This window comes from Eptesicus fuscus, chromosome 2 (assembly GCF_027574615.1).
Source record: "Eptesicus fuscus isolate TK198812 chromosome 2, DD_ASM_mEF_20220401, whole genome shotgun sequence".
NCBI classification, from domain to species: Eukaryota; Metazoa; Chordata; class Mammalia; order Chiroptera; family Vespertilionidae; genus Eptesicus; species Eptesicus fuscus.
The window spans coordinates 67,155,852-67,168,331 of NC_072474.1; the positions used below are offsets into that span (position 1 = coordinate 67,155,852).

The 12,480-nt window shown below is 43.0% G+C and overlaps 1 protein-coding gene across 7 annotated transcripts in view; it reads left to right on the plus strand.

Annotated features, from left to right (window-relative positions):
* Positions 1-1,613: 1,613 nt before the first annotated feature.
* PAQR3 (progestin and adipoQ receptor family member 3) overlaps positions 1,614-12,480 on the plus strand; it is a 40,278-nt gene continuing 29,411 nt past the window's right edge. For 6 of the 7 annotated variants that reach the window (XR_008558501.1, XR_008558502.1, XR_008558505.1 and 3 more), the window contains exons 1-3: positions 1,614-1,931; positions 5,309-5,471; positions 10,908-11,063. Coding sequence is in view for 1 of the 7 variants with exons in the window: in XM_008143646.3 (XP_008141868.1) it covers positions 1,747-1,931; positions 5,309-5,471; positions 10,908-11,063 (504 nt within the window). In the remaining 6 variants the exon portion in view is untranslated. The remainder of the gene's footprint in view (positions 1,932-5,308; positions 5,472-10,907; positions 11,064-12,480) is intronic. The other variant, XR_008558508.1, reaches the window with a different exon arrangement.

Sequence of the window (12,480 nt, forward strand, 5' to 3'; positions counted from 1 at the left end):
AACAAATATGGCAGTGGCCATGGAGCTGGAGCAAGCAGAAACCTTGGGTTGCCCAGAGCGATGGAGGAAGCCAAGCTTCCCGCCCACTCTGGCCAGCCCTGGCCTCCGCTCAAGGCTACAAATTTCAATTATAGAAGATAAATAAATCCCAACAAAGATGGTGCAGTCACAGAGCTGGAGCCAGCCAGAGGCTTGGGTTGCCCCTGGCTATGGAGGAAGGCACGCTTCCTGTCCGCCCTGGCCTGCCCTGGCCTCTGCTCAAGGCTACAAAGTTTCAATTATAGAATATAAATAAATCCCAGATACCAGGGCCTCCGCTTGGGTCGCCAGGGGGTGTGGCCGGCCTGCAAACCACCACAGGCCCCTCGCCCAGGCCACCTCACGCCTCAAGAGAACCCCCACCCTGATCCAGGACACCCTTCTTGGCAAACCAGCTGGCCCCCACCCGTGCACCAGGCCTCTATCCTATCTAATAAAAGAGTAATATGCAGATTGACCATCACTCCAACATACAAGATGGCTGCCCCCATGTGATCAAAGATGGCTGCCCCCATGTGGACACAAGATGGTCACCACAAGATGGCCAGCAGGGGAGGGCAGTTAGGGGTGACCAGGCCTTCAGGGGAGGGCAGTTAGGGGTGACCAGGCCGGCAAAGGAGGGAAGTTAGGGGCAATCAGGCTGGCATGGGAGTCGTTAGAGGGTGATCAGGCTGGCAGGCAGAAGCAGTTAGGGGCAATCATGAAGGCAGGCAGGAAAGCAGTTGGGAGACAGCAGTCCTAGGTTGTGAGAGGGATGTCCGACTGCCCATTTAGGCCTGATCCTATCGGGCAGTCGGACATCCCTTGAGGGGTCCCGGATTGGAGAGGGTGCAGGCTGGGCTGAGAGACACACACCCCCATGCATGAATTTTGAGAGCCAAATTTTTTCAACTTAAACTTCTTCTAATGCCACTTCTTCAAAATAGATTCACCCAGGCCGTGGTATTTTGTGGAAGAAGAGCCACACTCAAGGGGCCCAAGAGCCGCATGTGGCTCGTGAGCCGCAGTTTGCCGATCACGGTGTTAGGTTAAAGGACATACTCTGAATGGTTTTAGTGTGTTTTGAGTGTGTTGGGGTTTTCTTAATGGCTCGGTGGATGCTCAGATTTTGGAAAATGTTCCGTGAGCATCAGGTTTCCTCTGTTTGCAACTACAGGAAAGGACTAACCTTAGCTTAGAAACCTCCAAGTTCCCTTCTGCCATTAAGTGTGTGAGATTCCTTGGAGGCACAGAGAAACCGGTGAACACTTAACTCTAGTTTTTGTCTTAAACCGTTTTCTCCTTGATTTTTCAAAATTTAACAGCTATTGCTTCTAATTAAAAAACAAAAAATAAAGAAAAGAAAAAAAGAAACACTTGTATTCCCCCGTGCAGTTCTGTGCCCTTCTTACCGAAAAGGGGAGACATGGGACGGGTCTTGTGCAGTTCAAGGAGCCCGCCCTGGACACAACCCGGCGCGCCAGGCGGCCCCAGCGAGGGGCGGGGCCTCCGCCGCGTGATGACGTCGGGGGCGGGGCCTCCGCCGGACCGCCCGGGCGCTGACGGCGGTGGCCAGTGTGCTCGCAGCCGGGCCTGGGCAGCGGCGGCGTCGAAGGACCTCGCGCAGCGTCCGCGGGCTCCGGGGCGGGGGCTGCGGCGGCGAAGCCCCCTCCCCGGGGAGGCGGGGCGGGGCGAGCTCCCCGCGGGGAGCGGCGGCGACCGGGGAGGATGCATCAGAAGCTGCTGAAGAGCGCGCATTACATCGAGCTGGGCAGCTACCAGTACTGGCCGGTCCTGGTGCCCCGCGGCATCCGCCTCTACACCTACGAGCAGATCCCCGTGTCCCTCAAGGACAACCCGTACATCACCGACGGCTACCGGGCCTACCTGCCCTCCAGGCTCTGTATCAAAAGGTACCGTCTGGCCGCCTCCGACGCGCCGGCAGCCCCTCCTCCCCACCACCCGGGATCGGTCTGGTCTCCCCGCTGCTTTCCCCGCTCTCCTCCGGGCGCTTCCTTTTCATCTTTCCGCCACCTCTCCTGCCTGTTACCTTCCCTCCTCCGCCGCGGGGGGGATTTGATCCACCGAATAAGAATAACGATAGCACCAGTGACCCTAACTCCTGACTCTGGCGCTCTGCTGTTCACAAAGGGCTTTGACATCTTCGATTCCTTTTGGTGATGACCGGATCACATGCCGGACTCACCCCACTGACAGTGGTGGAGCCGTACTTGCCCCTGTGTATCTCTAAGCTTTATTTTTTAGAGCAGCCCTTTGGAAATTCAGATGTTCGGGGTCAGATAAAATGCCTGTATGATAGGAAACAAGTTCACATTTTGAGAAGCCCCTGCTTCCTTCATCCAGCAGGTACGGTGGAGCCCCTGCCAGGGGACAGGCACCTCAGCCAGGTGGTGCAGAGAACAGCAGACAAGGCCCTTGTTCTCAGGGGCTGCTAAAGTCCAGCCTGGGTGGCACACGTTGAAAAGATAATGACACTATTACATAATAACCGTTGTGAAAAACGCCGTGTAGGAAAGGCACTTGGTAGCAAAGAGAGCCTATAACGGGCACCGCCCTCCACCAGAGAACTGTAGGAGCAACTCTGGAATGTCATCATCCAAACCCTGAACACCCCGGAAAGCCTGGGCTTAAAAAAAAACACAACTGAAAAATCAGTGTTCAGAGTCTTCAAAGAGCTTTCTGTGGAAAGTCACTGTATGTACTTAAATCAGGACCCCACTTTAAGAGAATTAAAGTGCAGATGTCGGCCAGCTCCAGGTCACTGTAGAGACAAACCCCAGTGCTGGAAAGTGGGCTGTTGGATTGCTCAAGGCAGCACCCACAAGTCTGGTTCTTGACCTTTTCAGCATGGTCCTTCCCCGGTTCCTTTGCCTGCCTTGACAGTATTTCTGTGACTCACAGTCACAAGGTAACAATCACTGTCTATCCCTTTTTTACTTTTAACGGACGGCCCACAGGACTTCACAAGTTGAATCCTAAGTAATCTTTTTCTCCCCAGTGCCTCCTCCTGTGGATAAGGTATTACACAGGAAATCAGAGCTAAGCCCTGCAGGTAGTGAATTGCCTTAAATATTTTATACCCACCTAGCAGTGATCCTCTGCATTCTATTATTAGAGTCCAAATCTTATGGATTGAGAAATGAAATCTAGTGCTTTGGATCTTGGGCTGTTGAGTCAAAAGAAAAACAAACAAACAAAAAACTTGGGTATCCAGATCTACCACTTAGCCACTGTGGGACCTTGAGGAAAAGTTAACCTCTCTGAGTCTAATTTTTCCCATTTGTAAAAGTGAGGGTGATCGTAGTAGCTGCTTCAGAAAGCTATAAGGATTAAATGAGGTTACATATGCGAAACCCTATACAGGGCCTATGCACACAAACAAATGGTATCATTACGATCATCGATTTCAAAGCTAAACAGATGTTGATGATGGAGATGATTTTTTTTAAAATATATTTTTATTGATTGTTCAGAGGGGAAGGGAGAGGGAGAGACAGAAACACTGATGGTGAGAGAGAATCATTGATCGGCTGCCTCTTGCACACCCCCTACTGGGTCTGGGACCCACAAACCGGGCATGTGCCCTGAATCGAACTGTGTCTTTCTGGTTCATAGGTCAATGCTCTACCATTGAGCCATCCCAGCCAGGCTGATTATTGATTTTGAAACTGAACAGTCTGGGCCTAACTTCTCATAAATTAAGAGTATGTTGTCTATTGAGAATATTCTCCTAAGTGCTTTTCCCACCAGCTTGGTCTTTTCCGGTTTCAGCCTTTGCCCTCTCTTCTTGTTGCTATCAAGCACGACCAGGATAGATTTGAGATATAAGGAGAGGTATTGTGTCACAACTGTTCTGCCAGTACTCTGTTAGTTGGAAGAAACATGCCAAGATTGTATCTGTCAGTTCAGTTAGTCCGGTTATACGGAGCTTCACAAAATGAAAAGTTCTGAAGCAACAGGCAGAACATAGTATTGATTGTCAAAACAGACCTGTAGTTAGATGGGTTCCCTCACATTCCTGCATCTTATCCCCTCGACACACAACAATGTAAGTAGTCTTTATACTTGGTGCTTGTACAGGATAAAACCTGAACTTCATGATACATGATTCACTTTATCCTTGGTCGTTTGACTGTGTGAAGCCCTGCTGTTTTTGTTGTGCAAAGATGGGAACGGAGAACCATGGTGACTGCTGCAGATTCCATGGGCTAGGTATATGTTAATGTTTCCTAATGAGGATTCTGAATCAGTAAAAGCCAAAGGCTTAGTTTAGGAAGATTATTTTGCAAGAGAAATGCAAGAATATTTTCATTTTTTAGTCATGATGTCACCTTTCAATAAATAATCAGGTCAGTTCTATCCAGAGCAGGAGAAACGCTTCACAAGATTAAGGAAGGAGCTGGAAGGGACTTGCAGCATCATCTAATCCAGCTCCCTTTTCTGTAGATGAAGATACCGAAGCCAGAGAGGTTAAGTGACTTTCTCACGATCACAGAGCTGACTTGTTGCAGAGGGGGTGAAGGGACAGTAGGCCTGGACTTGTGCCCGGTGTGGTACACCAGCCTGTGCTGCAAACCAGTCAGTCAGCAATAGTGACCTCCTATTTATTGTTCCTAATAGGAACATGCCACCTGGAAACTGTGGTTGCAAAACAGTGGTTTTGAAAAGTTGTTCCAGCATGCCTGTCTTAAAGGTCTTTCCAGTGAATTCATTTTTATTTACTCTGCTTCTCTCAAATCCATTTAATTTTGCATTTAACAAATACTAAAAAGGTATTTTAAGTTGTCTAACCTAATACTTAGGTTTTCAGACACCTATTATTGAACATCAGAGTATGCTAGTTAATATCCAGTTTTAATCTGCACATTTATTTCTGTAGACATTTAGCATCTAATTCGAGCAAGGCACTGTGCTTGGAACAGTGGTGTCATAAAGATGAATGGTGCCAGCCATCAGGGAGTTAATAGGCTGGAGGTTGAAATGGCATTTATACATAAATAAGTCTAATACAAGGAAGAAAATGGTCAATATAATAATACAGGTGAGCATCAAAAAACCTCTAAGATCCTAGGATTGGTTGTGGGAAAACTAAGAGATTAATTAAGCCAAATGATATATCAAATTTAGAAAGGCAAAGATGGGGTTGAGGGCTTAAAGTACCAAGTGTTAGGTAACCCAGAAAAAATTGTCCCTAACCTTTAAAATGCTGACAGTGAGCGAGCCACTATGATTCTGAACTTCATGGGCTTTGTTTTGTTTTGTCTTCCAGTTTGTTTATTTTATCTAATGAGACAGTAAACATTTGGAGTCATTTGCTGGGTTTCTTTCTCTTCTTCACACTGGGAATATATGACATGACATCTGTGTTACCTTCAGCAAGTGCATCCAGAGAAGATTTTGTAATTTGTTCTATTTGTCTTTTCTGCTTCCAGGTAAGTCATTTCATAAACACTGTTAGTGGGAAAGAGAACTTTAGTCAGACAAGTCTGGGCAGGTGATGTTACTTCACATCCACCACTTGCTTTAAAAGCCCCCAAAATTGCATATTGGATAGCTTACTCACTTTCATAGTATAAGCACCAAAAGTATGTTTTATAAAAGTGTATTTGGATGTTATTATTAGAGGATATTTGAAATCTAATAAGTTTTAAAGATTGGGAACATTTCTTTGTTTCCTTTTCTCTTTCCCTTTATAGACATCTCTGCTTTAAGATTAATGCAAGGATAGGAAACTCTGATTTTACTATATTTTCAGATTGAAGTAGAATACTAGTGGCTGCTTAACACTTGAGAAAATTTCTCATCTTTTTCCAATTTATACATCTGTGATTTTTGTACTTGTTTCTTTACCATCTTAATTTTAATGTCTTGTTTAGCTGGTATTGATCTTATCTGTTGCTTTAATGTTAATTTCCTTTGGTCCTTTTATGCTTGCCTGGTTTCAGATACTTACTTCAATTTCTCTCCTCTCTACCTCTTGTATTTGTTAGTTCTTTAGCACTTTCATTTTTCTTCAGAGCTCTTTAAGAGTGCCTTTAGCAGTTATACTTTAGTTTTGTAAACAGATCATTCTAAAGAAGAAAACAAATGTGGACAAAATTCCTGTTGATAATTTTTAAATTTAAAAAAAAAATGCAGAAAGTACAGAAGATCATAAAAATGAGAAGAAAAATGTGTTATCCCACTTTCTCCAAATATAGGCCAGCAGTCCCTGCAGTTAACCTGTTGCTACATGGTTTGAAAGGTGAATCTGTAAGCCATCTGCTTTATTATGTATCATCTAATCTTTGGCCTTCATCATTTGACTCAAGTTAAAACTTTAGACTTAAATGACTAAGAAACCCATCAGAAAATATCCCTTCTCCCCAACCCCCACCATTTTTTTTTAGAATCCTAGTTTCTAGTATAATATTTTAAAGTTCTTTGAGGGTAAGAATACTCTGTATTTTTGTGTTGTTATTATTAGAAAATTTCTTTTCCTTTTAAGTATTTTTTAAAATATGCTCTTTCTCAGGTTTAATATTTGTCCCGATTGAAGCCTAAATATCTCTTAGAATCCATTGTTGTTTTAAAATGAATCAATTTTTTAAAATAAATTTTTAGCTATATCTTAAAATAGACTGAGGTGCTCTTAATAATCATAAATAAGCAAAACTGGTTTTTACTCTCTTGTTGGTTATATGGATATTATCTACTTTGGGAATCCCTCTACCCTTAGGCCTGCCCTTTATCCCTTCACCACCCAGATATAACTAGTGTTGGTCCAGGGAAAACATACTGGTTTTCATATTGGCCTAAGAAAACAATGCATTGCACAACTATAAAGATGAAATAGTTAAAAAAAAAAAAAAAAACTGCTGGTAAAAAAACATCCAAAATATTACAGTGATCTGCCCAGGATTACTCATCATTACAGTAAAACCCTGTTCTCCTAACTGGCAGTGCAATGACTTTTTGTTACCCACTATAAAACTTGCTGAAGACAAATGAGTACATCTTCCCTACTTAAAAATATCACTTCTGTTATTTTTATACTAGAGGCCTGGTGCACGAAATTCATACAGGGGGGAGGGTCCCCTCAGCCCAGCCTGCACCCTCACCAATCCGGGACCCCTCGGGGGATGTCTGATTGCCGGTTTAGGCCCAATCCTGGGGATCGGGCCTAAACCGGCAATTGGACATCCCTCTCACAATCCTGGACTGCTGGCTCCTAACCGCACACCTGCCTTCCTGCCTGATCACCCCTAACTGCCCCCACTTCCAGCCTGATCACCCCTAACCGCCTCTGCCTGCCGGCCTGGTCACCCCTAACTGCCCCCCCCCCCCCCTGCCAGCCTGGTTGCCCCATGCAGCCTTGTTCGGTTGTTTGGTTGCTCCTCACTGCCCCCCTGCCGGCCTGGTAGCCCCACACAGCCTGCTCTTCAGTCGTTTGGTCACCCCTCCCTAACCCCCTGCCAGCCTGGTCACCCCACGCAGCCTGTTCGGTTGTCCGTCCGGTTGTTTCGATCATGAGGGCCCCTGGCTTTTTATATATATGGATTTATGAAATTACATTTATAATTTGTTCATCTAATTTTCCCAAATTCTTAGAATCAGCAGGAAGCATGGTAAACCATAAATATATGTATTAATGTTGATTTACATTTAATTTTTAAAACACTTTTTTTTTCTCTTCAATTTTACCCATTTTATATACTCAATGCTTTCCTCTCAACCAGATTAATAGAGTACATTCTGAGTAACAATGTGACTTCAGGGGCTCTAAACTACCCCAGAGGTCTTCCTGTCTTAGAGAAGAGTAGAATCTGAAAATGTCTCTCCCTGGATTCCGTTCATTTACAGTCAGTTCAACAAATATTTTTACATGCCTCCTCCCTAAATCCAGGTACTAAGCTAGGCATCGGGAATACAGTGCTAAACAAAACCAACCTGTCATGAAGGTCAGGTCACTCCGGTAGGAGGGCAGAAGGGAGAGGGAGGCAGGGCATTTAAGTAGGAAAAAATAATTTTTGTAAAGGCCCAGAAGCAAGATACAGCTTAACACTTTCTGGACTTGCAGTCACTGGTCTTCGTGGTTGGATCTTAGGAGAATGGAGAAAGATGGGGCTGGAGAGATAGGCAGGAGCCAGATCCTGAGATACTTGGTTATTGTGCCAAGGAGTTTAGATGCAGGATGTCACAATCTAATTATCTGTTTGCCTTGGTGAAATGAGATGTTCCACAGAAGAAAACTGAAATGTACTCTTTTTTCCAGATAACTTTCATGTCAGTTTTCTAAGGAACTCAGTAACACATCCCTTTTAAAACAGAACAGATTAAGTATGGGTTAACTTTCTCAAAACTCAGTGCTTCCCATTAACACTGTATATTGTACTTTCCCTTTGATACTGTAGTTTTTCCTCTTTCTTATCTTCTCGTTCACAAAGAAATTAGCTTTATTGTTGTTTTTATTATCACTATAAGATATACTCATGGAGAAATTCAAGCAAACAATAAAGTATATGGAAGAAAGTAAAAATCTCTTGAAATTCCACTCCCAGAGGTAACCACATGTAAAATTTGGGTTAAAATTCCTCCTGACATTTGTGTATGCACAGCTGCCTCACACCTGCCACCTGCCTACCTACCCGTCTACCTACTTCCAAGCTATGATCATCTCTGCATGGTTTTTGTCAGTTAAGATCTTTCCATTTCAATGAGAATATACATGTTGATATTTTCTGGATATACTGTGTTTAATCTCAAGGATCTGACAAAACTATCAAGCTTCTTAGAATTATGTTTCATTGGATCAATAAACTGACTTGTAGTTCAGTAACCAAAGCCATTAGACTGGGTGAAGAGGTTGTGGCTAGGTACATTGTTTTGCATATTGATATTGAGGCCATGGGGACTGATTAGGTTTAATGACCATGTTATAGAATAGCAAGATGACAATTATAAGCAACCTTAGTAGTTGCTTACAAAGGTTTATCCATTTGACCTGCTTCATATTGTTTATCTGTCCTGTTTTCTCCACCCCCACTGTCACTGGCCTAGTGAGGCTCTTGTCATTGCTCCCCAGGGCTACTCTTGTAGCCTCTTGTCTCAGCCTTTCCATAAGGTTGCACTTAAAATCTCCAGTATTATCACACCTAGCCCATAATACTGAAGTCAAAACTCCTTGATGTATAGAGCTTACCATAATCATGTCATGAAGAAGGCTGCATGATACTCCTTAACGGTTCTGTTTCTCAGTATGCTGCTTTTCCTGAGGACCTCCCAGTAAGCATGCACACATCTTTATTTTTGTCCTTAATGGATACCAGATCAACCTGTTAACATTCAGTTCAGGTGTTCCCACAACTCCCACCTCCCCAGTACACACGCCCACAGAGCCAGGACGCTTCCTCTTCTATTTTCTCCTTGTGCTCTGCACTGACTTTTCCCATGGGACTTCTTACATCACCATCTGTTCACTTGTTTCAAAAAAATCTCTGAGAGTATAGGTTTCATCTTTGTATCCCCAGTGTGTGACACATCACAGATACTTCATGTGTGTAGGGAACTCAGCCATAGAAACCTTATCCGTTTTCAGAGTAGCTCATTGAATCAGACTAGTTTGCTCTCAATTTGGCAACCATATAAAGTAAACAAAAGTCATAATTATTTTTTCTTGAACACAACAAAGCCATGTTTAATTTATAACTTAAAAGTAAACTCTATACAATGAAATCTCATATAGCCATGAAAAATCTTAAATGAAAAAAGCAAATTACAGAACAGAATGTTCAATGTGATTCCATTTGATTAATCTAAAAAAGTATATATATAGCCCTTGCCGGTTTGGCTCAGTGGATAGAGCATCAGCCTGCGGACTAAAGGGTCCCAGGTTCGATTCCGGTCAAGGGCATGTACCTTGGTTGCAGGCACATCCCCAGTGGGGGATGTGCAGGAGGCAGCTGATCCATGTTTCTCTCTCATCGATGTTTCTAACTCTCTATCCCTCTCCCTTCCTTTCTGTAAAAAAATCAATAAAATATATTTAAAAAAAAAAAAAAAAAAAAATATATATATATATATATATATATATAGCCCTAGCCAGTTGCTCAGTGGTTAGAGCATGGGCCCACAGACTGAAGGGTTGCGGGTTTGATTCCAGTAAAGGGTACATACCTCAGTTGCAGGCTCAATCCCGGCCCAGTTGGGGCGTGTGCGGGAGGCAACCAATCGATCGATGTTTCTCTCTCTCTCTCCCTCTCTTCTACTCTAAAAAAAATCAATGGAAAAAGAATCTTTGAGTGAGGATTAACAAAATAAATAAATAAGTATGTATGTGTTCTGTGGGTGTGTGCAGACTTCTATATTATAGGTCTTTGACATATTCATTGAAAATACCTGAAAGGACATAAATGTTATCAGTGGTTACCTTTTGGGAATAGATTTGAACAGGAGGGATTTATTATTTTTTTTTTTTTTTTACAGCATACAATTCTATGATCTTTGACTTTTTTTAAGGACATATATTACTTATATAGTAAATACTTTTTATAAAAGAAAGTCCTTCATGGATCAAAATAAGCCTCAGTGGATATTTTTAAAACATTTGTAACTTTCCTACTATCATGCTATTTATTTTAAATGTCTATATTGTAAATTAGCTATCATTTTGAAATACTTTTGTTATATAGTTATCCCCATTTAACCCATGAGGAAACTGAGGCTTAGAGAAATAACATAGCTCGCCTGACACAGAGCTAACCTCCAAGCTCAGGTGTGTTTGACTGGAAAGCCTGGGCTAGACCTACCACTTGCCTGAACAACATGCATATATGTTGGTTTATTTCTTTTTGTTTCACTTTCACTTGTGTTTGTTTTATTTTTCATAGGTCTGTATGCTTTGCTCTGTGGGCTATCATCTTTTTTCCTGCCATCGATCAGAAAAAACCTGTCGAAGATGGATGGCATTAGATTATGCAGGAATTTCTATTGGAATACTGGGCTGCTATGTCTCTGGAGTATTTTATGCATTTTATTGTAATAATGTAAGTAATTTAAAACATTTTTTTATTCTACTTTTCTTATAGGTTTAGAGTTTTCTTGCCATTGTTCCTTTGAAATTCTGAATAAGCACATAATTAACTTATGGAAGAAATGGAAGAGTTTTGTGTAGACCTTTGTCACTACACAATAACAGAAAACTGTCAACATAGTGACAGTGTAAAACTAGCAAAAAGAAAAATCAAAAATTTTGTTTGAATGTAAGAGTATGTATTAATTGTAGCCATTTACATATGAGCCGTTTGCTTTTTAAACCTAGTTTGGAACATAAGTATGTAATTAAACTAGAGGCCTGGTGGGGTCCCTTAGCCTGGCCTGCACCCTCTAGCAATCCAGGACCCCTCGGGGGATGTCCGACTGCCAATTTACGGGCCTAAACCGGCAATTGGACATCCCTCTCGCAATCCAGGACGCTGCATGCACCAGTGACCATACTTTTCATACAGGTGAAAGGCATCTTGCTGTTGTATGGGCAGCTACATTTTTTTGCCCGGATTATAAAAAGTAGTACATAACATGATCCTTCTGAGGCAGTAGTACCGTTTTCCCCATCTTATGGGTGGAAAAACTGAAGCAGAAAGAAGTTAAGTAATTGGCTTTGTCACACAGTTATAAGTGTCAGAATCAGGACTGACCACAAAATGTGCAAGCCAGAGTCCATGCATGTCATCACTGCATCATCCTGTTTTTTCAGTGTTAGAGTAGCCTTGTCAGGTTTTAATTTTTAAATCTAAGAGACTGTTCCCAATATATAGGGTAGGGTCCCTAGGCCTGGCCAGCGATCAGGGCCAATCTGTGGGGCGACAGGCAGGTGGGGCGATTGGGGGCCCCCCCGCTGTCACCCACCTTGGCTGGCGGCCTGCTCACTGGCCCCATCCCCCGTCGCCGCAGGTCACCTCCCTCTGTCTGCTGGCACCTGCCTTGGCTGGCCTGGCACTGCCCACTCACCAGCCCTGCCCCCCGCCAACTAGTCGTTCCACAGGTCATTCCGCTGTTGGGTCGATTTGCATATTAGGGTTTTATATAGATAGATATATAAGCAATTAACTTGTTATAAATTGATTTTACTTTAGTAGTCAACCTATTATGTCTGCTCAGCCTTCACAGCTTGTTTGTTTTGCATGAAACTATTTATGACCTTGAAAAATGAGAGGGAACCTGCTAACTAGGAGCTTAGTGAGGACAGCCATGTAGTGTTTGGATTCTTTTGCTTATCTTATTCTCTGTTTCTCTGAAACCTGTTTTCTGCTTATCTTTTTGTAAACATATCAGATAATCAAAGAGATTAGTCAGACACTTTTTGTGAATCTCCTCAGAAAAAAACTGGAAGTCCAGGATAGATGGAAGAGAAAGGAGAACTACTAAAGCCATCACAGTCCATGACCATTTAAGGGAACATTT